We start from the raw sequence: 27,399 nt of genomic DNA on the forward strand, positions 1-27,399 counted from the left end.
CAAATTCTTAAATACCAACAATCGCAAAAAAGAGTATTGTGTAAAATATAATATTAGATTACTTTAATTTGAATTATATTTTTGAGCTCATGTAATGAGTTATTAAAGTATTAATAGAGGGGGGGGGGCAAATTTAGTGTTTACCTGGGGCGCCAAATAACCTAGGGCCGGGCCTGCTGATGGTGAGGCAGGACTTGTACCGAATGCCCTTTTAATTTACAAATCGCACGTAAAGTCAGGAGATTGTCATAACGATATGAATTTTGATAATTATAAAAAATGTTTGACGGAAATGTTAATTCCGAATCTAGAGCCCAGATCGGTGGTGATAATTGATAATGCATCATTTCATAATAGACGGTTAAATTTAATTCAATTTTCAAGTACAAATTTGGTGCAATTGATATGTTTACAACTAATAACTAGATTAATAAAAATAAATAATAATGCTAAAAAAAACAAACATAAAATTAATTCATAAAAAAGTGTAAACATTTTTCGATCACCATGTGGCGCACACTACTTTTTACTTTATATCTATATTTATCATATGTATTTGACAATTCACTTACAGAGTACTTTTCATATTTATTGCCATAGTTCATTGTATAATTAATGTCTATATTTATGTGACTTAAATTACGTATTAGTTTTATTCTGTTAATGTTTGAAGTAACGCAATGTAATCTAAATTGCATTTATTTAGATCGATTTTGGAGGGAATGGACTTTCAAACGAGCTGTCAGTTGAAGTTCGCTCGTTTCACGCTTGGGGGCAGCAATGTCGCGCACGCACACTATACGCGAACGGGAACGAATACGCATGGGATCGGAAATTTGCGATGCCATACTAAGATTCACACTAAAGTTTTCATCACTGCTTTATATGTCCGATAGAGGCGCTGCGTCGCTAAAAAGAGGCGGAAGATAAACGAAAAGAACGAGTGCGAGCGAGAGGGAGATGCACGGCCATGTTATGACTTCTTGTCAAACGCTTCGGGTACTGTTTTGTTCACCGGCAGTTTATCGCTCGAATATCTTTGTTCTTCGATTTTCACGATCGACGCTTTATCAAAGAGGTATGATGAACGATTTCTCTCTATTTTGATCATAATATCTCGATCGATAAAATAACTTTTTTCAATTTTTCTTTCCCGCAGAAAACTGACGTCCATTGACACAAGAGCACGTTCTAATGGCGTGATTTCCTACAACAATGGCTTAAACGTAAACATATTTTTTATATTGATTGATTTTATAAGATAAAAATATGAGTTCTGAATGATTTATGGTTCATTCTATCTTTATTATGTGAAAAAAGAAAATTTTGGCTCACATGTTGTCACTATAGTCCATCATATATTTTTATATCATATATATATTGCCCTAGTCTAAGCCACATTAATATGTACATATAGACAGATCAAGTGCAAGTAATTTATTATAGTAAGGATCTATAGTTTCATTATTTTTGAAATTGGTGAGGTTATATTTATAAATATTAAAAAAACTACTCTTTATTTTACATACTTTTATTTATATTTTCGTGGCGTGATTTTTGCATCCATTTAGCCAAAAGAGCTGATTGATAACAGTTTATTTGTACAAAATATGTAATTACCAGCACGGTAGATCAGTGGTATAGTTGGTGATTAAACACCACGAATTCCTTACCATAGCGAGTACGAATAACGGATGATAATTAAGTATGTGACGCCACTGGTCACTTTCTCAAAATTACAAATTAGGCAGGATGTATCTTGTAACCGAAACAATCCTGATCAAATTAAGACATACGTAGGTGTAAAACAATAAATTATTGTTTTCTACAGTATTTCTTCGAGTAAACGGCATCACTTTGCAGTAACTGTTTCACTTGGATAGAGTAGCTCATAATTGACTCAGAAGTAGATTTTGGGCATGAATTTTAGATGTCGACTAATGAATGAAGTGGAGTCCAGCTGTCGTGTTATTTTGTTCCAATAGCCATGTGTTTACAGACTTGTGATATATTTTTAAAACAAACAGCTCGCTTGTTCCATGAAGGTCTCATTTTAAATTGATTTATTTTTCAGAATAACTTCTCTGCTCTCTCAGTTATTCAATGATTGCTGAAATGGAGGGCTTAAAGCGTAAATCAAGTCCGTTACGAAAAACTGCTCGTGTCTCAAAAAAAAGAATTACTAATTTGAATTATGATCAATTGTGCTTGAGTTCACCTAAGTCTACGAAGGTAGTTCAACCTTTTACGGCAGTAGCAAGATCAAAATATGAAATAAACAAATTACGAGTGGAGGAAAATAAAAGAATTGCTCTCTTCAGGGAAGTCGAGGAGTTCAAACTGAGGCCAAGGTCCAGTTCAGTGCAAACCATGAAAGACAATAGGAGTGCAAATATACCAAAAAAATTATTAGACGCCATTAAGTTTCTAAAGGAAATAGATGAATCGCTTGCCTCAACACTCTCACTCGACAATAAAATGCTACAGGACAATTCTTTAACCAGTATTCGCAACAAATCGCCTGAATTATGTAGTATTAACAAGGGAAATAATAACTTACATTTCAAAGAGTTCATAATGAAATTAGATATATCAGAGACTTTATTACTTTTATCGGACGATAAAACCTTTAAAAACAAATTGCCCAAACTGTCTACTTATACGATCGGGATCATTGATGAAAAAAATCACTCACATACCATAAAATACTTATTGGAAGCTCATGAAGAAATATCCTCATTGCGCTTAGTGGACAATAAACTAAAAAAATCTACAAACCTCTGCAAAAAATTGTCTGAATCATGTTGTAACATCAATTTTTTTCCGGTGAGTACAAAATGATGTAAAGAATACCAATTGATATTTTTATATTTATTGATATTTTTTTAGGTTTCTTTACTGTTTTCGATCTTCAGAGCTAAGGATGGACAAAGAAAAGATACTTATTGTTGGCGTTGTAACAAGGATGGGGTGGAAATTGGTTGCACTGCATGTAGCAGATCTTTCCACCTAACATGTGTGAAAGAAAACCCGGACTCAGAAACACCTTGGGTGTGTTACGAATGTATAAATATTATGAATGCAGAAAATATAGAAACCAGGTAATTTAGTTATTATTTACCATCTATCTATATTATATACTTGCATATATCTGTAAAGCCAGATCCATTCTCGCCTGAACTATATATAGGGCACCTCTCGTGAATCATAAGGCACTTGTGATGCATCTGAATGTTTATGAATGAAATTATAGCAAGATTTGTCTATACCCCAGTTTGAATTTCATTTATAAATATTGGCTTTAACATAGATGATTTCCTAATGACAGTTGAGTTCCTCGATCAATTAACGTATTATTTCTGGTTATTTTCTTTCTGCCTAACTAGTTGCATACTAGCTATTTAACTTTGTATTCTTGTGGAAGTTCTTCGTTGGCTTCAATAAAATCTACAAACTCGTTTGACGGCACAGTGTCCTCTTTTTTTCACGTGGAGTTTCTTAATAGCAAACTAATAATGTTTCTATTCCTTGCTTTGTAACTATACCGCGTTTTTCGTTGGGAGTCTATGTTTTCTAGAATTTTTAGGCCTTTTCAATTGAGCTGAGAACTTCTGTCAAGCTTGCAATTGTCGGCGATAATACGATTTTAGTTCCCAGGCAGGTGTCTTATTTATGTTTCGAATTTAAAGTTTTCACACGCTATCGTCTCCTTTGCAAGGTGCATTAGTTTACATCCTGGATTTTATATTTATATAAACCGTGACGTATCAAGAATGGGATATCATTTCATTTTTTGTGTGAGATTGTCCGAGACTAGTTTATTTAATTAAATCCAGGAAAACATTAAACTTTTATCGCTCTGGAGAAAAGTCGATTAGATATGAGAGAATGTCTTATCGCTTTGTTTTAAGAATATTATATTGTAATGTTAAACGGTGGTTATTAACCATTGGTCCCCACAACACCTTTTTAATAGTATTTTTTTGATAGGAACATTTGTTTATTAAGCTGTATTTAAAAAGTAGTAATTTTACTCTTATTCGTTCAGCCAGATATCAATATATCTCAAAAGTAGTCAAATGTTTTTCTTAGACTTTTTTTTTCAAAGAAAGATTTTTCTATACTGTTGCATGCTCTTATTCCATTCTTGAAAAATTGGTGGTTTTAGAATAAAATACCTTAATAAATAAATTATGAAAATAATTGGTAAACATTTTTAGCGACGTTTATTATTATGACTTACCTCATGCGTTACATATGAACGTGGAAATTTTGAATGTTACCTTCAAATTAGAAATTTCTTTTCAGATCAGTTTCTATGAGAGGCTTGACCGTTTTTCATCTATCTAAGCTGCTTTCTTATGTTATTCAGCGAATTAAGACTGTACCTGATGTAAGATATTAATAATTAAAAATATGAATAGACTTTTGTGTAATAGTACCAATTTTTATTTTTAGTCAAAAATTTTTCAAACTATCGATTATGCTAGATTACTACCAAATTATTTCAATGAAGTATTTTCACCAATGTTTATAAATACATTAGAAGAAAATAATAAGCAAAATCAATTCGGAAGCACTACTGCTTTGATTAGCAGTGTTCGACGGATATTTCACAATAGTATAGCGTATTATGGAGGTAAGCTATTGCATTTGATATTTCATCTTCTTTTTATATGTTCTTATAAAATTATTTTTTAGCCGGTACTCCTGAAATGCAAACAGCTAAAACAATGCTCAAAATATGCAGCGAAGAAACCAGTGAAATTGAACTCTGTGCCCAGTGTTATTTCAGGGCTAACGAACATAAAGTTAACTGGTTTATTGAGGTGTGTGATACGCCACACGTTTTGTTATGGGCCAAATTAAAAGGTATTTTTTATTTCAGAGGTTTTATATTTAATGAATCCTTTGAGTAGTATATAATATATAATAAAAAGTTAATAATATTAAATTTTAGTAATTCCCTATATTATTATAAAACATTAATTTTCATCTAAAGTAATATACAAAGAAATATCACACTGGTTTGAAAAATAGACCTCGCTTGTTTTATTTATTAAAATTATACTACATTTGCAGTCCATAGTCTGAAAAAATTACTGTGTGTCAATTTTCAAGAAAATATCTATGTCAATATTTATTCTCAATAATTTCAATAAGCTCACATCAGTCAGTCCAACTAGAAAGCCAAAAAGTAATTAGTAAATGTAAATTATAGTAAATACTGGCTGAGCAAAAATAAAGTTCTTTGAGCTGTAAAATCCATTCGCCATATGTAGAGCTTAATAAGAATGAATTAAAAATGTGATTGGATGAGGGGTAGTTTTAGGAATTTCTATAATATATCACCATGAAATTCTTTGATCAAAGAGAATGTAAAATGCCTGGTCTCATAAATTATCTGTTGTGTTGGAATAAATATTTTATTATGCACCAAACAAACTCAGTCGCAATGATGCTTATTTCAGAATTTCAACTTCTCGTAATGTAGTAAAGTTAGTAAACTCAAAACTACAGCACCATCAATGCAACATTATAATATTATAAACCTAATATTTCTCAGGAATAAATATTGTTTTTATGATAAAAAATATAGGTTATCCATATTGGCCAGCGAAAGCACTGCATTCCAACAATAACACGGTAGTATGTAAATTTTTTGGAGGCCATAATAAAGGAAATGTCCCTTTACAAAATTGCTTTTTATATTCGGACATTTCACCAAAATCTGGATCCCTAAGGCCGAGCTACATAAATGAATTTAATATTGCACTTGAGGTTAATATCAGTGTAAATTAGTAAAATATCGTAAAAATAAAGTAGTAACTGATAAAAAATATTTTTTCAGGAGATATCTCAGCATATACAAAATATTAAGGACAAATTTACGGTGTTTGTACCTGCAAATCCTAAAACCCGCTACTCTCCGGATAGTGATAACACACAACTCCTACGCATGGTAATTATTTTATCAATATGTGAAACTAAAATATTTTGTTGGGAATTCTCAGCAGTGCAAACTTTTTTGTTTTATACAATATTTAGGCCCAATTCACTTTTATATTTACCAAATAGAAAAGTGAGTTGCGTCTTAATATTTCTCAAATATGAAAATCGGATTAAATTTACAAGAACATTTTACAGAAAGTATTATAATGCCTTAACCCTTTGGCTGCTAAACAACGATATATCGTTTTTCAATATGCAAACGACGATAAATATATGCTAAAAATAATCATTGTTTACATCTTAATAATTGAAAATGTAAATTAATTTGGGAACTTGTCAGTGGTATGAAACATATTTTTATTTGCTTAATTTTATTGTTATGCAGCATGGACCGATGAATTTAAGATCTGGAAGGACTTTGAAACACACCGTAGCAGCCAAAGGGTTAATCTCGTAGAATACATTCAATCAGTAGCGTTTGAATTAACAAAGGTTTATACGAAATGCGTGTATAAATTCTAGAAATAAGTTCACAATTTGGAATTAAAAGTAGACTATTTTTGACGGTTAGACATAAACATTAGGCTTTTATTATGTTTGCTTTCAGATTCCTCACTTCAGGTTACCAGTTGCGGGAGAAGCATGTTTAATATCTGAAATAGAAGCCTTGGATATTAAACCAGAGGTTATTTTACACTATTATTTTTTAGCATCTTAGAAAAAATTTCACTTTATGCATTTATGATTTTAGGTTGATATTTTACAATCATCAGCTTTGATTGAGGTAGACAAATTACATAAACTCAAGTCGAGTCAATATATGGAGTATGTTGTATTTGCTAACTTTTTATATTGTCTATGACTCTGTGTTAATCCTCTTTTATGCTTTTAGGGAGGTAAAATCAGAGGATCAAGAGATTGATATAGTCGAAAATGACATCAAGCCCTTGAATTTTGATATTTTTGACATGCCAACTACATCAATTAACAATTCTATATCTGACGATATTAAACAGTCGGATACTCCAGCTACTTCTACAAAATGCGAGATATCTGAAGAATCGACAAATGGTGAAGGGTCTTCTGAAAACTGGGTTACTAGCACAAACGTAATAAAACGAAAATTTACACATGATTATGAATCTAATAGTCCTAAATTTCACGATGTAGAAGAAACGAAATCTCCAGTTACTAGACAAATATCAAAAAAAAAACGCAAGTTATCACCTCATAATACACCTATTGAAGTTAAACAAAATGAATCTGCTGATTTTATTCAAATAAGCAATAACAAATCAAATGACACAAATGAAATGTCCCTTGAAAGTTCTACAATATCTCAAAAGCTTGGACATATAAATAATTCAGGCCTATTTCAAGAAGATAATTTAATGGCAACTGACTTGATAATGGAAACATACATGAAAGCGATAAATTCAAAAAATAAACACAATGAAAGTTCACAATCGACAAAATCTTCACTGAAAGATACGGACGTTAATAATATGTCTAAAATAGAAAACGCAGAATTGACATTTAACAAAGAACCAGTACAAACGCTTAAAATATATAAAAGTAAGAAAATATTGAATAATAAAACAGTGAAGGAAGAACAAACACCTTCATCGTCAAATACTATTGAAACAGTTAATAATAATTCAGAATTGAAATTAGCTTGTGCTATGGCATCGAATAAGTGTGACGTATTGGAACACAGCAAAATTGATAAAGATATAAATATCGTACAATGCACTCGAGAAACTAATTTGATTGATGGTATTATTATAAATTCATCAATAGGTATTTTTGATGAATTTATTGGAGTGCCTAAAGAAGACGAGAATTCTTCGATTGAATATAAGACGCCAACATTTTCAAATTTAGATATGTTTAATACTAATGAAAAACCCAACAATTCAATAATAAATGAAAATGATATATTTAGTGATTATACGATAAGTGATTCCATAGTAAATAATGAAAATAAAAGTGCCAATATTTTAATGATAAATGGAAATATAAATGACGTTTCTAATAGATGTGAAAACAAATTGATCGACAACAAAGATACTAATAATTCATTGATAGCTAAAGACAAGGTGATTAATGTTAATAAAAATACGCCAGTAAATAACAAAGACACGCCAGGTAATATTATTGATTTTCATGAAAATAAGGCCGATGATGTTATTCCAAATACAGTTTCCAAAGACATGTCAGTGGATGTTTCGAATGTTGAAAAAAATATAGTTGTCGATAACACAATAACTGAAGATATCTTAAATGGAAATATATTTGCCTGTAAAACAGTGAAGACTGACAACTCATCTGTCAAAGCTTCTTATATTCATGAAAGTATGTTACTCAATAAAAAAGTGACTAACATTTCTACTATAACCGAGAATATGCCAGACAATGTCTCTCATAATCATGAAAATACGCCAATCGCCAACGAAGTGAATATATCCAAAGACAAATCAGCTAACAAGGTGACCAATGCATCTAAGATAACCGAAAACCTGTTGGCCGATATAAATAAAAAAAAGGTTATAATATTAGAAAACCGTTTATTGCCAAACCACAATTTATCTAAATCTCTTTTACGTAATAAAGGCGAAAATAAATTTGACTCGCTTAAAGTAAATCAGGTCATCCCACCTTTATTTTCAAAAGTAACTAATCCTATCAATGTTAAGGATAAAAGTTTTAAAATTATAAATTTAAAACAAGCTTGCAATAAAAAACTGTCGAGCGATTTCCCGTTAAAAAAACTTAAAATTTCAAACTTGCTTGAAAATAGTTCAACTCAATCCGACGAGTGTCTGGATAGACCTGGTGAAATAAAAACTGAACTGAATGACAGTATCCCCAAACATGACAGTCAAGATCTGCGAACTAAAATAATCAAATCAAAGAGCGCTGAAAATGTGAATTGTAGAGAACCGATAAGTCTAGTATCGGCACAAACGAAAATTACATATAAAAATGAAGACTTCATTGATATAGCCAAAGGTAATGACGATACTCTTAGAAGAGAGCTTACCGAAGAGCGCTTCAATGAGACTGTTCAAATTAGTAACAAGCAATGCAATGATTCAAATGTGGATAGGAATCAATCAGCAGTTGATAATGAATATAAAAATACTATTACTGAAGAAGATATTACTACTGAACAATACTTAGAAGATATGGTTAAACAGGCATTTGATAACAATTCGCAAAAGGTACTATAAAATAAATTGATAAGTATTATGTTCAAACGTTGAACATTATATTATTTTGTGGTTATAGCTCATCGGCGTCTTTCGGGAAATGTGCACCGATATGGTTAAGACGGTAACAAATGAGGCGAAAAACCAATTGGAAAAGTTTAAGCAGGAAAAGAAGTGCGAAGTGCTACAGATAATACATAATATGGGTAATAATCAAATTACATTGACTAATTTCAAGTTAATTTTACTAAAGTTGTTTATGTAATTTTAGATTTAATCAGGAGGGAGTCAGAGTGGGCTTTAAAGTATGAGCATTCGATGCAATTAAAGCAAAAGTTATGCAAAGAAAAAGAAGCTGCAGTTGTACCAATAAAAAGCAAACTATTGTAAAAGTTTATACCACATATTAAATAAATTATTTGTTTTTAACATTGCATTTAATTGTCTATATATTAACAGGTGTACTGTTTGTAAAAAAGAGACGATACTAATATGCTGCAAAAATAATTCGTACTGTAGTGCAGTTTGTCAGGAATTGGATTGGCCTTTTCATATGAATACTTGTAACCGGATGGTTAGAACGATAGGACAAGTAAGTGATATATTCAACTATAAAGAAAAGGTTTTAGAACCCCAGTTTGTAATTAATGACATTTTTAGTACACATGCATTTAATTACAGAATATGCAACAGCTTTTTAACAAGAGATAATAATTGTTGATATAAAATTATTAGTTTTTTCCTGAACAGGTATTGAAATTATTATTTTTTTAATTAATTGGTAATAAAAAAAAACGAAAAAATAATCCGAGCACCGCTTGTATGTTTCTTGATTAGCAAAACCAAAGCATTCAAATACCCCGGCAATTATTGTTTCGATATATTAAATATTTTAATTATAACATTATTCTTTTTAGTGATGTAGTAACACTGGTAATTATATTTTGTAGAAATTTGTTATATTTTGTTTCAAACAATAATCAGTATTTAAACAATCTTCCTTACATTTTGGTACTTCTAAAAATACTTTATATGCTGTTCCTTTATTGTATTATCTACCTACGTACACTTCGTTTACATATCGTTTTCAACAATTCTAGATTTGAAAATGAAATCGATTTTTTTCCGGTACTAGTCACGGGAAAACCTGAAATTGATCACTTATTTTGTGAATGGTCAAAAGATTGGTGATGTAGTATTTGTAGTTTTAACTTTTTGATTAACGAGAAACTAGTTGCAGTAATTTTGAATCAAATACAGATTTCAAATAATCTATAAATCTGTTGGCAGTATTTGTAGAACCATCATATGAAATGTTCTTATATATAGTGAGGTTCAAAAATTTCCAGATAATGATTATTAAAGAGGTAATAGAATCAAACGAATACATTTTTTTTACTATAAAATCACTTGTATTTCAACACCAAAATCAATTTTTGAAGAAAATATGTCACTGGCATATAAGTCCAGGTATAAAATCGCTGCAGGTCTAGGTATTAACCATATCAATGCCGCACGAGTCTTTTGGCACCAAATGCAGGAATGACGCTACTGCCGCGCGAGACTTGGCTCTCGCAAGAAACTATTATCTACGCTTAGAAAAAAGATCACAACCCGAGTTGGGTATATAGAGTCATCTATGAAGAAGCATTAAAAATTATGATAATTTGAATAGCAAAGTTTAGAACCCTGAAAACATTTTTTGTTTCTTATATATGTCGTTTGCAAATAAAATATAAGTTAGGTATCATGATTATTGTAAAAATAAATACGACATTGTGGCTTTTTAGGGATGTGAAGAGGGTAAACACGTGCTTTCGGAATGATCTTATTTTTAAATTTAAAAATTCCCAGCATTGCAGTCGTTGTTACGTTTCACTCATTGTTAAATAAATTAAACACAAATTCTAACTCATTATACATTTTATTACGTACTGAGCTTACATGAAAATGATATCTAATTCGACAACTCATTTTAAAATTTTGTATATAATTAATTCTTTATTGTATTTCAACAGAAAACTTCTGATAACACGTCAACGCGGAGTGGAATGTTAACTTCACCAACGAATGGAACTAGTTGTAAAATAAACGCGTCATTGCCTCGTAAGTATTTTCATTTCTTATATTTTCCTGTCACAAAAAAACTTATTTATTTTTTACTGTTTCAGTACTACTGCCCTTAACAGAAATTTAAGATGATAATCGTCAATGTGGCCACTAATTAAAGAAACTGACCTTGAACTTAATAATAATCTTATTTTTTTATTCAACATAAATATTTTTAATTTCACGCAAAAACATGCATACAATGTTATATATACCCAATTCTCTTTTTGGCTTTAGGCTACAGTGTAAAAAATAGAGGTGCACATATGAAAATGGGAGATTGCTTAAAATCAACTCAAAATATAAAACAGTTTCATAAGTTACATACATAATAAGTAGTAAATCGACATGGTTTGCGATTAAATTTAATTTCATATAATAAAATATATTCATTCAGTGTCGCTACTTGACAATAAACACATCCGTTTACTGCTGATTTTCGCTGACGAAAAATCACTCATCACTGGAATTATTTAGTGGAGAGACATCCTCGAGAGTATCTTGAATAACATTAACAACTTGTGTTGGTTTTTCACTGGTTTTGAATATAAATTAGGTTAGCATTCGCTGTGGTTTTACTTTCGTTAGATATTTTATGTTTCCTGATAACATACCATTTACATCACGTTGGTAATGCACAGCTCGTTCGGCATTTTTATCATCCGTTAAATAATGATTGTGCAGTTTATTGGCTAGTTGGAGAACTTCTATAATTAAATTTGGTGTTAGTGGAACCACTAATATGAACTAACGTTGAATCATCAAAATTTTCTGAAACAATCTCTAGAATTTGTTCTTCAATAGGTACTTTGTCAGCTATCAATTCTGCAATATCTTCAATTGTTAATTCTTTAAAGCCTTCTTTGCCAATTGTATGTGACAAAGTGTGGATATCAGAATGTAATTCAGTCTTATTTATGGATACAAGATTTTTGACTACATATTCTGGCCAAAGTGATTTCCAGCATACATTTAAGGTGGATGGATTTAATTCGGATAAAGCTACGGCAGCATATTGAACACAGTTTTTTATAATAATTTTTTCCATGCGATAATAATTGTTAGTGTAATTTAAAAAATATGTAATTGTGGTAATGGAAAAAATAATTGTTCTGTTTTTTTGAACTGTGCAAAAAGAGAATTGGGTGTATAAAACCTTGTTGAAACTATCCATTTTCTGATTTCCTGACGTGTTACATATAATCTAATATTATATACAGCTATAATTCTACGTTTTAATATCATTGATTACCAAGTATAATAATGCGTAATTATTTTATTATAAATAAATATCTTACATCATATTAGAGAAACAATATTAATCATCATTTACATTGGAGGGATTGGAGCTCCGGAATTGGACGAAATCCAATCCAAATAACTAGTGACTCTTGTGAACACTGCTGGCCATCCCTTTTCGCATCCCAAGATAATTCCGAATGACACTATGCCGACCTGTAAATACGATTTTTAATGATATGTCTTTTAAAATTGTAAATATTAATTTCAATACAAGTAAAATTATACAAACCTGAATCTTCTTTCCTTTAAATACAGCTGTCAATGGACCGCCAGAATCACCCTATAAACGCAATTTTAATTAATTTATAATTCATGGATTATTGTTATGCTATATACTACGTACATTGCAGCTGCTTTTTCCGTTGGCGCCGCTCATGCATACGTGTGAAGTTTGGAGAACTCCCGGATATCTTAAACCGCACATGGTGTTGGACATGATATCATTTGATACTTCGCGCAATACTGGCGATAGTTGGTTATTGGCTGAAATATATATAATTTAATGTAAGTCTATCGTAATAATATGACAAACGCTTGCCCAATATATTACAATAGGCTAAAAATCAACATCTACGAGTAGGCAAAGTAACAACACCATACAAACTGAAGTCTGGGAATTTATTGTATGAATTAACTATTACTTTTAATTACTCTATGTCATCACGCATCTGGGGCTAGTTTTTATTAATAGCAAGTTTTTTATTATATTGTATATAAAAATTCGATTCTGCTGTAGTAATCAAACTCATAGCTGCTCTGGATTATCAGTCCGGCACCTTACGAACTACACTATTCCAGCTTTTAAATGCATATGTATATAAAATAACTTAATGTAGAAAATCTTACAATCAGATGGCTTTCCCCAGCCGGTGACAGTGGATCCGTATCCTGAGAATGTTTGTCCAACGGCGCTGTACGGAGGAAGACTAATCAATTGTACTTTGTCTGTAATCCATTATTTATGTTAATAATATGTTTTATATATAAATGTCGTATTGTAGTCGTTTTACCTGTAATATCGACTTCTACAGGGATTCTGATGAGAGCAAGGTCGTTCTGAAGAGTTTTTGGATTCCATCCTGGATGCATAATAGCTGTTTTGGAAATGTATCTGATGGTATTCTCTTCGTCGTAGATGTTGTGAGCGCCGAGAACGATTGTAAATTGAGTGACTGTGTTACGGCCATCGTAAACGCAGTGAGCGGCTGTGAGTACGAAATTGCGGCTAATCAACGAACCACCGCAGAAAGCTGTCTTGTCACCTATGGTCAAGAGAAGTCCAACCTAGATACAAATAAATATATTAATAATTTTAGATACGAATAAGACAAGATTAATATTAGATTAAAAAAGGAATACCTGATAAGGATGTGAATGAGGCTCTACTTCATTTCCTCCGGTGATCCTTTCGAAATCCATGGCTCTGAAGATGTTCCTGAACCTCTCCAGTCCCGTGGGCCTCATGAACCTCGAAAGAATGACATCCTCGGCCGAAGCCACTGCCACCAGGCACAGAAAAATCGCTGCCAACTTCATCTTGTTAGCGATATCAAAAAATTATGATGAAAATACGTAAATCACAAGCAAATATAAATATATTAGCTATCACTCAATCTCTATTATCTGAGATAAAAGATTGCTGTTTCATGGATGATTTAGAAATCAGGTGTTGATAACTTAATATGACTAAAGAATTATCTGATTGTTAAAATATAATCCTCTATAATACACTTATGTAATTAAAGAAGTACAGAATGTAAATAAAAATTTGCATTGGGTAATTGCAAAAAATATTGTACATTATTAGTAATTAAATGTATTTTGTATTAAACATATTACATTACGCGTATTCAGTCTGATGAATCTCATAGTCCCGGATAGAAAGCAATTATCCACAAAGCTTCACCAATTACCATTAAACAACCCTCATATGCTTTGGTTTGAAAAGTCGATAACAATACTAAGATAAATTAACAAAACATTACTTTTTAAACGATATACATATGTAAATCATTGACATATAATTATCTGAAAAGTGATGAGAAAGGCACGAGGTTGATGTACATCAGATAAAGCTTATAGATTACAGATACATCCAGGCATTGCACATGGCAGGGGTGAGCATTTCTATATTTTAAAAATATTGTATTATCGATAAGAAGAGCCATCTTCTGAAAATTTATATTATTTTTTAAGAAATAATAAAAGATACAACTATTTTTACTGTTCAACTTCTTCCCTCGACGAGAATTCGTTTTTTTTTCTTGCGAGGGAAACACCCACATCCGCACATTACAGAAGCCAGCGGAATAAGATTAGGAGGATGTTTCACACGTGTGTTTTTAAATTTTTTTCGTATTGTTTTAATTGTCCGTCTTTAATTTAGCACCAGGAAAAGTAGCTATTTTCAAGTTAAGGTTGAGAAAGTACTTAATTTTTTTATCGCCAGATCTTACAGCTTTATTATATTTTGAAAACTGATTGGGAAAGTTCTTTGATAACTTTGTTCTTCCTTAGAGTGCCAGATTCAAATACTGGAGGTGTTGCATCAGAACATCAGATCCTGTACCTGTTCATTATTTTTAAGTTGTGGGTATTTCTAAATCCTTAGTTTTCATGAAATCAATGATTGGTTCAAAAAGAACAACAAACTTGAAGTGTTTGCTTACTAAATGTTCATTGTGGATAATGAACAGAGTCATTTAGGATAATTGATATCATGAAAGTATAGTACTTTCTGTCACCTTTTTATCAAATTGTAGATTCCATCTTATAATTTAGATGGCAACTTTGTGTCGATAAATTCGTTGAGTAATATCGTTTTTAAATTATAAATATTTGGTGTACGTCAAGGCATGACACTTGTCACGGGTGTAACGTTTGACTAAGCGTTGTCTTGCAATAAGGTGAACTTTTCTATTTTATTATGTGATCTTATAATTATTATTATTAAAATCCTCTTTGTTTATTATTATTGTAAAATATTAGTGCCTATAATGTGATTTTAGTTTTAGAAACATAAAAGTTTCAATAGAAGTCGGGTCAGATAAATAGGTTGTTAGAAAGTAATAATTTGATCAGCTTTGGTATTTCATAAATTGGCCACTGATAATTATTTGCTACATAAAATAGCAACTAAGAAGAAATTCATATTCAACATATTTTCCAATTTCATGAATTCTGTAAAAGTTTCGAGATTTTCTGAACAGCCCATGTATTGAAATAAAATGTGTAATCTTTACAATCAAACCATTGCCACATTTGATATAGATCTTATATATTATACAAACGAAACAAATTTAGGAATCGGAAAATACGCACTGTGGTTTTTTTATGTTGAGATCATCTTGATGATAAGATTAAGATGATTTGATTTGGAAAACACAATATATATTTTATATTTGATACAAATAATAATGACAATGTTTTTTTACAATTATTTATTGATAATTTTAGATTATGAATAGTTCAAGGGTAAATCATTAAAATATCATGATTATTTATTTCGGCTTTTGAGGCCGAAGGGGTATAACTCTGCAGCCAAAATAGATGCCGGAAAAGCTGGTAACAGTTTATTTTTATTGTGTATAATTTATCACAGTATATATATATATATATATATATATATATCTATAGACTGAGTGCTGAGAAGCTGGGATTGTCGTTGAGACGTTCTCTGAACAATCCGCTGATGTCTCTCGTGTCATTGCGGGTCTCTCTCAGTTTGTCTCGAATGCTAATGCTGTTGCGAATGCCGTTCGTCTGTTTGAGCTCGCCTCTGACGCTCTCGTCTCGAATCGTTTGATCGTCTTCGACCTTCTGCCGACGTGACAAAGTGTCGTATCATTTATATTCGTGATTCAAGACGTCTCTCCATATCACAGATGGGGATGTTGTGGGCCGATTATTAATTATTGCTTAATAATTTCACCAATGAATATGCTTTGAAGTAAAACTGCAAGGTTAAACATTCGAAGATCATTAATACAGGGGGTATATGATTAAACCACCGAAACAAAATCTGTCAAAGGAAGAGTTACAGAAATTGAAAATCCTTAAAAACAACGGGATTGTCGTCGTGATGTTCTCTGATGTCTCTCGTGCCTGTGCCTGTACGGTTAACGCTGTTTTTTCTGATACTGAGCTCTCTTTTTTTAGGACATTTTTCTTTTTGTTGTTTAAGTGCTCGTTATGATGACCTTTGAATTGTAACTAATGGCGCAGATGGTTGAAATGATTAGAATAACGGTGACCTATGTATATTATACGATATTGATATATGCAATATATATACATACAATATGCAATATTCTCTAAAAAAAATTTGCAATCATCAATTGAATTCAAGTGAAGGCCGACTAACTTCGACCATCAAAGTTAGATGAAGCAACCGCTTCCATCTTCACGTAAAACTCTGGTCTAGCTTATTATATCTTGAATCCAGAGTTCAACCCGCTTCGTAGACGACTGAACCTTTCGGAAGCAGACACGGACGGAGGACTTCACATATTTTTTTTACAAGCAAATAACTGTACACGTAAATAAAATTGTTGCACGATAATATTTAGCAAATACTTTGTATTAAATCGCATGTCATATTTAAACATAAATTGATGTTTTACTGTAAATAAAGCTCCGTTGCTTTAGGTTTTATCTGGCAAAATTTTATTGTTATTTAATTTTTTTAAATATTTTTAATGTTAAATTAATTATCTATATTTTTTATGTTGTGAAGGCCTATTTATATATGTATTTATTTTATTATTGCTAAAACTTGGCGTCACTCCGGTAACACTGACGTGACGGCGGCACATTCTTTTTGGTGGACTTCGATGGATAGATAACGGTGATGGTGCCCCGTTCACCGTTCACTTTCATATTCAAACATGTAAACCATTATATACTTCAAATAAATACGTTTTCAGCCGCTCAATTTGTGTTTAATTGCCGGCAAAATATTATATATTTATATACATAAATACAATCATCGCTATTTATATAATATTATTATATTATATATAAATATATTATCATATTTGAGATACAATATTAATCATTGTTTACATTGGAAGGATTTGAGTTCCGGAATTGTATGAGATCCAGTCCAAATAACTAGTGACTCGTGTGAACACAGCTGGCCACCCCTTTTCACACCCCAAGATGACTCCAAACGATACAATACCAATCTGAAAATACAATTTTTATTGACATCACATTTCTCAATATTATCAGTATTTAATACATGCCATATAAAATCATACAAACCTGAATCTTTTTTCCTTCGTATACAGTGGTCAATGGACCTCCAGAATCACCCTATAAACGAAATTTTAATTTATGTAGAATTTACAGATCGTAAGTTTGTTATAAACTACGTACATTACAGCTGCTTTTTCCGTCGGTGCCGCTCATACATATGTGCGTGCTGTAGACAAATCCCGGATATTTCAAACCGCACACTACAGTGTACATGATATCATTTGATACTTCGCGCAATACTGGTGACAGTTGATTAATGTCTAAAAAATGTATAGCTACTAAGCATATTTATATATAAAATAACTTAATAAGGGTATTAAGAAGATCATACCATCAGCTGGCTTTCCCCAACCGGTGACGGTGGATTCAAATTCTGCGAAAGTTTCTCCAATGGCACTGTACGGAGGGAGACTGACTAATTGCACTTTGTCTGTAATTCAATATATAAGTAAAGTTATAATAAGTTAAATTAAGACAGTAATTATTAAGACCTAAAATATGTTTAGAGTTTTGATGCCGAAGGAGTGCGACTTTGTAGGCAAAATAGACGCCGAAAATCTGGTAATGGCAGGTCTTGAAAGTCGGAATCTTCGCTGCAGTGTCAAGTTGAATTATTATCAGTTGAGATCCATTGTAATGATACTGGTGTATTGGTGGATCCTCTGATGTATCTCGTACTGTGACTCATTGGCGTTTCTGGAGCATTTTCCTCCATCTATTTCCTTGTGACCAAGTGTCACAAATTTTATACTGCTGGTTCCAGACAGCTCTGTTGAATCGCAGATGAGTATGTTGACGAGCTAATTGAATCGCTTCTTGGACACACCCATGAAATGTGTTTACGCTCCAAAAGTGAAAAGTCCAGATGGTTGAAACACCCACATATGTTTAGGAGATTTTTGTTTCACAAAAGAACGATCGAGTAGATGTCGACGCAGCTGTAAAATCTGCGTAAAAAGATCGAGAATTCACCTTAATAATATCCTATTATAGTTATTTTACCTGTAATGTCGACCTCTACAGGGATTCTGATGAGAGCGATGTCATTCAGGAGAGTCTTTGGATTCCATCCTGGATGTATGATAGCTGTTTTGGATATGTATCGAATCGTATTCTCTTCGTCGTAGATGTTGTGAGCTCCGAGAACGATTGTAAACTGAGAGACTGTGTAACGGCCATCGTAAACGCAGTGAGCGACTGTGAGTACAAAATTGCGGCTAATCAACGAACCACCGCAGAAAGCTGTCTTGTCACTTATGGTCAAGAGTAGTCCAACCTAAATAGAAATACTTTATTACTCATTTTAGATATGAATACAATAAGATTAATGTTACATTAAAAAATAAATACCTGATGAGGGTGTGAATGAGGCTCTACTTCCTTTCCTCCGGTGATTCTCTCAAAATCCATGGCTCTGAAGATGTTCCTGAACCTCTCCAGTCCCGTGGGCCTCATGAACCTCGAAATAATGAGATCCTCAGCCGAAGCCACTGCCACCAGGCACAGAAAAATCGCCATCAACTTCATCTTCATGCCGGTACAAAATTTATTATAAATATATTAGTTATCATTAAATCTTTATTATCTGAGATAAACAGATTGCTGTTTTGAGGAGGATTTAAAAATCAGGAATAGATAATGTAACATAACTGATTGCTAAAAAATAATTATTTCACGGTTACATAATTGAAAAAGTACAGAATGAAAAAAAAATCTACTAAATACTTGATCTCTCAGTATTAATTATAGTAGTGATGGGTATTTTGTTTACTTACATTTTTATGCTAGAATATCCGTGTCATCTGTGAGTCAAATATTATTTTATAGATTTATTTGCTGATGCATATTCCTTGTGATCGTAACTTATTAACATTATATATTCTAATTTAAGTAAACGTAAACTAAGAAATATTAAGGCAATATAATAATATTATAATATATTACATTATATTTATTATTACGAAAAATAAGATGACAATGATATTTTGTTATATAATTAATAACTTACGTTCCTTGCTTTACCTCCGTTTTGCCTCCAGCGATAACATTTCATTCATTCAGTTTTTGTTGTTGAAATATTTAAATTTTCCGGCATATATGGATCGTTTTATGTTGGAACATAAAAACGGTCATGAGAGAAGTTTTAATATCTCAAGTAAATTTATTTCATTAGAAAACTGTTATTGAAACTTATTGTCTTGGTGAGGGCAAAGTGAAATCTAAATTACAGAAGAGAAGTTAAGTTAAAAATGATACCACTGGACATTCGGACAGAAGGAAAAACATTTAGAATTGTTGTATAAGAGAGGAACATATATATAAACATGCATATTATATGTAACAATTGATTTAATTCATATAATAGTACTAAAAAAACATATTTTATCATAGTCGTATCTAAAATCGATCTCTAATGATGATTTACTTGTGTTTCCTTAATATTATTGATCTGAAATTATCCGATAGTCTATAATGCTTCATTGGAATTTCCTATTGTACTTGTATTATTAGCTCTTCGTTTTTTGACTCTATATATAACAAAAAGGAGAACTCCCACAAACACAATTATAGCAGCCATCGCTATACCGATCACGGAAGCCAGGTTTTGTTCTGAAATTATAAAGTAATTATATTAATATATATATACATATATATAGACAGATAATATAAATTAAATAGTAAATAAGTATCTTTTAAAGAGAACCTAATTGCTTTATGCTTGTTGTTGCATATTTTTCTTGAATAAACATCGATGCAAAGGAAGCTGCACATGTCCATGTTCCGAGATCTTCCAATCGAAGTTTCTCTATGTGTAAAATACACATTCCTTCGTCGAGGTTTGAGCTTTTGCCATTACTGCAATTTATACGTTGTAATGTAAAAAATTATTCTACACAATTCCATATATGAGTCGAGGCCGAAAAAACACAAATTAATATTGTACAAGATAATGTTTCAATAAGACAATTTAAGGAACACCGACACAAATATGTTCACCCCCTCTTCTTCGTAAATGTCGATGTAACTATTTCGCTGATGTCCACCTTGTAGCCACCGAGTGAATAAACAAGAGACCACTTTAGATTACCGCACATTTGTGGAAATGTGATCTCAAAATAATAATGAGCTAAACCAATTGAAAAATAAATTAATTTAGGAAACTCTGGACTGCATTGAACGTTTTCGTTAAATAACTAAAATAATATTTTTATTGTGAATATTCATAGTACAATTGTCGATTAAAAATAAAATTAATTTGTAGCAATGTTCATGAATTTTTTTTTAAAGATTATTATATAATTACCTTGTTTGCAAATTGGTGGATTGGACAGAATATCCTTTACTGATCGGTGATATAAATCGACAGTATCTTAATGGTTTTTCTAACGGTGATTTGCATATAAAATGGAATGGTTTGCCTACAATGGGTTTGTCGTCATCCACTCCAAACGTTAATTCATCAGATATAATATCTACCTTTAAAAAAAATTTTTTTGAAGGATATTTTTCAGATATCAATAATAATTATTATTTTTACATGGGTATGTAATTGTATGTCTTCTGTGTCATATTGTGAAGATACACCACAGGTCCATTTACCACTGAGTGTCATATTCTAAAAGTAATAGAAATATTACAAATATATTCAAACCAAAACAATAAATATAATATTTTACACAAAAACTAACATTGACAATAATTTGACAAACACCAACTCGTTGCAGTCTCACAGCAGTGCTGCTAGTAGAATATATGAATTCACCATTAGGACTCTTCACATAACAATATTGTATTGTCCATGGCACCGAGCATTTAAATAATTGTGATTTGCCAATCTCGACAGATTCTCTCTTTTCAACATTATTAGAAACTGGTAGTTTTGTGTCTAAACAATTAATTTGCATAAAAACGAATTTTTAATAAAAGAATCTTGATCTATAAAGCAATAAGCTGACTTAAAATATCCTAAGACATAAATTTTAAATAAGGTGTAATTACTTATATCCAAATCTGTTTCTTAGATCCTAATTTTTACAATTGGTCTAATGAAAACATATCTATGATACAAGTCTCTGCTAATATCCCCAAGTAGCATATACATAATATAAATAAAATAATTTAATCTTACTGTTATTATCGGGGACATTGAAAAAACATCCAGTAAAATCTTCAATATTTCCACCTATATCAATTCGCCATCGTCCAATATCTGTATTTGTATTAAGTGGCAAATAGATTTCAATACTACATGTCCTTTCCTTGAAACTTTTAAAATATAATAAGCTATACATAATAAATTATTAAAAATTAAGAAGACCTTAGCAATTAAAGTTTACTAAAAAATTTTGTTTATTTTTGCAGTATATATTATTATGGGGTGACTTATCCTTGTATTGCCATGGTGCAAATCTCTTTTCGAATTTTGACTGAAGTGCTCCTTGCATAAAGAAAAGTCTAATGCATGCACATTTCACCCTTGTGCTAAGCATGTTCTGAAATTAATTATTTATATGATTTTTATGGAAGCTTCTGATAACATGTTTAGCAATGTAATGCATTTAAGAATTTTGTGAATTAACATATTAAAATTATTAAATGGTAGGTAATTTAAATAATTATTTAAGTGCCTACAAATAATGGCTACGTGCGTCAACGTAAAATTCAATGAAAGTTGCAGCACACTTATTCTAATCAATTGACAAAGAAAATGCTACGTTATCTAATCAAGTTCTTTAATTCAATAAATCCAAGTGGATAAGTACAGCTCAAACTAATCATCAAGGTTGATAGGTTTATTTTTGTTATAAGGGCAATGATCTTGACAACCACATTTAATCCTAGCGATTATTTGATTCATAGGGATATAACTTTTCGCTTTAAGCTAATTCAATTATTAATTTGTCTTGCCTTCCGAATGAGTGCTAAAGGAAACATATACAACTGCATATCAAAAATGTCTGTAAACATGTTATTGCTTTTAGGTCTTTATATTTCAAGTAAAAAACTTACTTTGTACTAAAAGAAGAATACTTATTAGTAACAAGTCCTTCAGAAAGCATCAAGTATTCTCCAGTAGGAGTTAAAGCTCTACACCAATAAACAATAAATGTTGAGTCTCTTAACGTACATTTCAATTCTATAAAAGTAGTTTCTTGTTTTATTATACCAATGACATTTTCATCAGCTAAAAATAGTTTATTATAAATAAATATATATTTTAATATATAATATTATTCTATTAGTATGCTTACATTTTATTTTTACAATGACGTCATGTATAATTTCTCGTATTGAACTAGCCAAACCTATTTTACACTTCCAAGTTCCTTCGTGTTCTTTTTTTACAGGATTTATAGTTAAGGAACAAGTATTGCTAATAGTTTTGCCACAATTGTCAATAATAATGCAATATTTCGGTCTTAACTCATCTTTTAATGAACAGTCGATATAAGCGAACGATCCTAAAGTTGTAGTTATCGTGGAATTGATCGGAGGTAATGCTAAAAATATATGTATTAACATATGCACTGAATAAACATATCATATATTGTTGTATTACGTGTTAAAAAAATATGCGTCTTTCCTGAAAATGAACTGCCATTTGATGCATAAGCTTCGAATGTCCATTGACCTTGACTATATTCAGAAAAATTTGATATAACAACTGTGCATCTTTCCAAATCGATCCATTGTATGCAATCGGGTTCAGATTCAATAATTTGAATTACCTAAATTATAATTTATACAATAGAATATCATAAATAAGTAGTTTTAATTCATTAGTATTTTGTATTACCGTATCATTGAAAATTAAATCATCAGTGTAAAACTGGTCATGTTTTGGTGTGGTAATAGTACAGTTACTAAATGGCAGCAATGGAGATGATTTTATGGTTAATCTTATTGAATTACCGAATAGAACTTCTGCTGATTGTGGTGAAACTGAATATTTGTATATATAAAAACAAATATTAGATTTTGAATTTGGCATGGAAAAAACTGAACTTCTTGTTTTTATTTCTTACCTTACTGTTTTTGCGTTACTTAAAATTTATCACTAATATAAGAATTATCTATGTTTGTGTATAGCGCATGAAGTTATAGTATAATATTCAATTATTTGTTTTATAGTTTTAAACTTGGTTAATTTATTAACGAATTGTTTAAATTTTTTTTACCTCATAGATGTAGTGAAAGTAGTTAAATATATTGATTGTAAACTAAAGTAATAGTTTAAAACTAATAAAATGGATATCACCGATTTACAGTTTTTGATTTTAGCATATTATATCACATATCATAATCAATTGGTTAAATCATATTTAGGATTAGATTTATACTTTATAAATTTGCCGTATGTAAATTTAATTTAATATGGGTAATAAATATTTATATAATATAATTAATAAAGCAATGTAAATACTGATAATGAATGGCATAATTTAAAAAAAGCAATATGTACCTGAAATTCCGGATGTTGATTCAATATAATATATAAAAATATAGAAGAAACTACTTAATATATAAATCTTCATTGTGTGCTGTATTTTAAGCAAACCTTATTACTGTATTACAAAGGAAATACAATGGCATTCAACGTTAGAGAACTAATATTGATAAAAAAAGTAATCAAAAAAAAGAGTGATAAATAAAGATTAAATAAATCCATGTATACTTAGAGATTAATAAAGTGAAGGATTACTCATTACTTACGTTTTTGTTACCACTTGGATTAAACATATAATAATTGATTTTTTTTATGTTCCATCGGCAGCAATACATTTAGATAACAAGCAACTCTGTATTTGATAAACATTAGGTATATTAGGGACTTATAGCTATATCTTGCAACATATTACACTTTATTTAAATGTATGACAGTCTTGCTCGTTTTGTTTATAAAAGAGAATCTGAAAATGTAGTGTATTCATATGAATAATATTTAGAAAAACATATTTGAAAAACGTAAAAATTATAATAATATTGTGGAATAACTGTTTCGGCAAATAATGAGAGTATTGTTTACTTCCTTATCTCTGCAATATATATATATTTTTATAGGCTCGTTGACCGGCCGAGAAAGTCTCTAGCCACGTCTACAAAGGGTGTTTCGACCTTGATGACAGCTGAAGATGTGACAAGCTCAAAGTTCTGGTTGGCTTGAAACCCTGTAATCATATTAAAAAGCTGTTGCTGATGCTGCTGGAGCTGATACTGATGATGCTACTGGCCGAGAAAGTCTGACCACGCCTACAAAGGTGTTTCGTTGCTGACAGTTATTGATTGCTAGATTATTTTAGGCCGACGGGCGGCGTGTTCTGTTGCTTGTGAGGGCGAGGGGCGATGGGCGAAGAGTGTGAGCGGTCGTGTCATCATGATATTGGCGATATATTTTTGATATTGCATACTATTACTGGAGGTGGTTTAAGGTGTTTAGTCTTTTGATTGTTTATAATTTTTTCAGGTGTTTCCGATAGTTTTATTCTTTTTTATTTTTCTTCTTCTATACTATCAAATAAAAATGAATATTATTGTTTTCAGTTTAGAATCACTGACTATAGTTATTGTCACAATTTTGTAATGTTGCTTTGATCTTGACTATATTACACGCACTCGACCAGACTGATCAATTATGCTGTTAGCGAATGACTTATGCCAAATATTATATATATAAACAACCAATTTCGATACTTGGCAGCAAAAATGCAATTTACTTGTTGTTACTGTCTTATGCCTGTAAAACTTTTCGGGGCGTTAAAGCTGCCTTATAGTTAACATTTATGAAACTGCAACTGACTGAAGAAATTAGAGGAAACACAAGAAGTGTTACTAGTAAAGTGATTAATATAAAAACTTACATGATTAAATTAAACATAAAGTTACAGTCACATTACTTTCAAACTAATAAATCTTTTTGGCCTGAAAATAGTCGCAATGGCAATGAGATAATGCTATTTTTATATAGTCTACAGTTAATTATATATTCCACATGTAGTCCTTTTTGTTCAACATCGACACTTGGTATCTTTGTTTGAATTCTATTATTTCGTTTATCCAACGATCAATTCCAAAGTTGTTTGTCTCTCTACATATTCAGTGAGAAGGAAAAAAATGTCGCGAATCTCTGCGAATCTGTTTTGAGATAGGAATAAGCAATAGTAGAAGATGGATTATTCTGTCATTTTCGCGGTAAAGCTTCTTTTCTCAAATACTTTTAAGTTGTAGTAGAACCAGGGCAGTGAGATTCCAAGTAATATGGTCAAGAGAACAAACACATACATAAAAGGACATTAGTCCAAGCCCATGATTAATAATAGATGTTCCCTCCTCTCGCTAACCCTAATTTTAACAACATTTAAACAATACTAAATTTACAAAAAAACAAGAGCTGAACTATAATTAATTTAATAATAAAATACATCATCTTACACTCTAAAAAAAGTTTGATAATTAATGCAAGTTCGTTTATATAAAAATATACATTTTGAGGAGTATGCAAAACATAATGCTTCAAATTTTCAAGCAGAAACACGTTTTTTAAATTAATAATAAAATAAAACGGTAATGTTATAAATAAAAATGGCACCAAAATATGCACGACATATTAATTATTTTTGGTCCCATTCGACTCGTTCTTCATTCGGTATACTGCAATTAAAATTTAAGTAGTAAAAAAAAAACTACCGCAACGTAAAAACGTTTAGGAGCTGACAGTTCCGAATTTAGCTTTACGTTTCTCTAGCTTCTCTTTGTTTTCCATATCTACCATCAACTTGGAGACTGACGAGCCGAATCTCTCTGCTCGCTTTTTTAACACATCTAAAGAAGAGTCGACAGGCGCCAGTTCGAACCTGGCTTTCCTGGCTTCGCTGGTGGTGTCCGGTAGAGGAACCAGTCCGAATCTCTTGGCGCGCATTTCTAATCTCGTCTTAGAGTCGACGGTGAGTTTTACAGGTTTGAGTTCTTTGCTCGAGTTTGGAGCTTCAACTGCGGGGGGCTGCGGTTCCGGAGCTTCGACGACAGGGACGTCGATTTGAATCGGCAGAGGCGCGGGTGTCCTGTTTAGCACGATCTTCTTGGCTGTCACCGGTTCAGGGGTGGAAGAAGACACGAGTGTCGGCGTTGGGGGCGAGGCGAGATCCGCGTCCGCAGCGTCCAGCATCGCCGTCGCCGGGGCGGCGGATCCATCTAGCACGTCCAAATCGAGCTCCTCGTCTAAAGCGGCTTCCTGCAGAGCCAGTCGGAGTCTTGCTGCCAGTTCGGCTTTGTCACCGGTGGTGGGTAGAGCGCGTCTGCGTAATTCGCGGTGCAAATCTGCCACCTTCAACGTCGATACGTCCATAATACGCGAGGACGTCGAGCAGTTGCAGAAAGCCGACCGCTGAGAACGCTCTCCGAGGTTAATAGTTTCGATTGTCAGTCGCTAGTCAGCCTTGAGCGTTAATATTTCGGCCATACGTCTAAATATGTAATTTCAATCGTGGGTAACTTTGAGATTTGATTAATCACAAAGATTTATAAAGAATTGAAATTTAAATGTTTTTTCAACTCCCGAATCCCCGAT

General features: G+C 31.6%; 4 protein-coding genes across 7 annotated transcripts; 1 reads left to right on the top strand and 3 right to left on the bottom strand.

The window, feature by feature from the left end:
- The first annotated feature begins 970 nt into the window (after positions 1-970).
- On the top strand, positions 971-12,809 carry Zmynd8 (Zinc finger MYND-type containing 8). Of its 3 annotated transcripts, none has more exons than XR_015810779.1 (18): positions 971-1,078; positions 1,160-1,226; positions 2,075-2,826; positions 2,890-3,101; positions 4,309-4,393; positions 4,459-4,639; positions 4,702-4,872; positions 5,600-5,781; positions 5,852-5,962; positions 6,560-6,637; positions 6,704-6,777; positions 6,845-9,176; positions 9,244-9,370; positions 9,436-9,550; positions 9,624-9,756; positions 9,846-9,914; positions 11,183-11,270; positions 11,336-12,809. XR_015810779.1 is itself a non-coding variant. In XM_088193045.1 (17 exons), exons 3-17 carry the CDS (start codon positions 2,104-2,106, stop codon positions 11,359-11,361), a joined length of 4,638 nt encoding a protein of 1,545 aa, XP_088049171.1. In that variant the 5' UTR covers positions 971-1,078; positions 1,160-1,226; positions 2,075-2,103; the 3' UTR covers positions 11,362-12,809. The 3 variants fall into 3 exon arrangements, 1 of the variants encoding a protein (XP_088049171.1); XR_015810778.1 differs by lacking the exon at positions 9,846-9,914 and having other exon boundaries at positions 11,336-12,540; positions 12,614-12,809; XM_088193045.1 differs by lacking the exon at positions 9,846-9,914.
- LOC148231873 (transmembrane protease serine 9-like) lies at positions 12,534-19,376 on the bottom strand. Its single transcript, XM_088193706.1, has 12 exons — positions 19,185-19,376; positions 18,837-19,110; positions 18,166-18,264; positions 17,955-18,094; positions 17,841-17,891; positions 17,639-17,761; positions 13,935-14,129; positions 13,586-13,859; positions 13,422-13,520; positions 12,919-13,058; positions 12,805-12,855; positions 12,534-12,728 (listed from the first exon to the last, which is right to left on the bottom strand). The coding sequence occupies exons 1-12, from the start codon at positions 19,365-19,367 to the stop codon at positions 12,603-12,605; spliced, it is 1,755 nt and encodes a 584-aa protein (XP_088049832.1). The 5' UTR covers positions 19,368-19,376; the 3' UTR covers positions 12,534-12,602.
- A 789-nt stretch (positions 19,377-20,165) lies between these two features.
- Positions 20,166-24,473, bottom strand: LOC148231874 (uncharacterized). 2 transcript variants are annotated; one of them, XM_088193046.1, is made up of 11 exons: positions 24,298-24,472; positions 23,632-23,777; positions 23,395-23,563; positions 23,087-23,335; positions 22,845-23,019; positions 21,964-22,100; positions 21,524-21,720; positions 21,373-21,450; positions 21,139-21,311; positions 20,539-20,690; positions 20,166-20,444 (listed from the first exon to the last, which is right to left on the bottom strand). In XM_088193046.1, exons 1-11 carry the CDS (start codon positions 24,368-24,370, stop codon positions 20,302-20,304), a joined length of 1,692 nt encoding a protein of 563 aa, XP_088049172.1. In that variant the 5' UTR covers positions 24,371-24,472; the 3' UTR covers positions 20,166-20,301. The 2 variants fall into 2 exon arrangements, with proteins under 2 accessions (XP_088049172.1, XP_088049173.1); XM_088193047.1 differs by lacking the exons at positions 20,166-20,444; positions 20,539-20,690 and having other exon boundaries at positions 21,158-21,307; positions 24,298-24,473.
- A 1,751-nt stretch (positions 24,474-26,224) lies between these two features.
- Positions 26,225-27,299, bottom strand: LOC148231875 (uncharacterized). Its single transcript, XM_088193048.1, has one exon. The coding sequence runs from the start codon at positions 27,175-27,177 to the stop codon at positions 26,536-26,538; it is 642 nt and encodes a 213-aa protein (XP_088049174.1). The 5' UTR covers positions 27,178-27,299; the 3' UTR covers positions 26,225-26,535.
- Positions 27,300-27,399: the final 100 nt, after the last annotated feature.

The sequence above is a fragment of the Plectrocnemia conspersa genome, unplaced genomic scaffold (genome assembly GCF_051122295.1).
Source record: "Plectrocnemia conspersa isolate PC_06_02 unplaced genomic scaffold, ASM5112229v1 ptg000009l, whole genome shotgun sequence".
NCBI classification, from domain to species: domain Eukaryota; kingdom Metazoa; phylum Arthropoda; class Insecta; order Trichoptera; family Polycentropodidae; genus Plectrocnemia; species Plectrocnemia conspersa.

Coding starts and splice junctions, on each gene's coding strand:
- LOC148231874 (XM_088193046.1), bottom strand. CDS start 24,370: ATGAAGATTTATATATTAAGTAGTTTCTTCTATATTTTTATATATTAT. Junction 23,564..23,631: donor ATTTAATTTTCAATGATACG/GTAATACAAAAT, acceptor ATTATAATTTAG/GTAATTCAAATTATTGAATC. Junction 21,721..21,963: donor CAATGTCCCCGATAATAACA/GTAAGATTAAAT, acceptor TTAATTGTTTAG/ACACAAAACTACCAGTTTCT.
- LOC148231873 (XM_088193706.1), bottom strand. CDS start 19,367: ATGAAGATGAAGTTGATGGCGATTTTTCTGTGCCTGGTGGCAGTGGCT. Junction 19,111..19,184: donor CTCATTCACACCCTCATCAG/GTATTTATTTTT, acceptor ATTTCTATTTAG/GTTGGACTACTCTTGACCAT. Junction 13,860..13,934: donor CTCATTCACATCCTTATCAG/GTATTCCTTTTT, acceptor ATTTGTATCTAG/GTTGGACTTCTCTTGACCAT.
- Zmynd8 (XM_088193045.1), top strand. CDS start 2,104: ATGATTGCTGAAATGGAGGGCTTAAAGCGTAAATCAAGTCCGTTACGA. Junction 5,782..5,851: donor AATTTAATATTGCACTTGAG/GTTAATATCAGT, acceptor ATATTTTTTCAG/GAGATATCTCAGCATATACA. Junction 9,551..9,623: donor CCAATAAAAAGCAAACTATT/GTAAAAGTTTAT, acceptor ATATATTAACAG/GTGTACTGTTTGTAAAAAAG.
- LOC148231875 (XM_088193048.1), bottom strand. CDS start 27,177: ATGGACGTATCGACGTTGAAGGTGGCAGATTTGCACCGCGAATTACGC.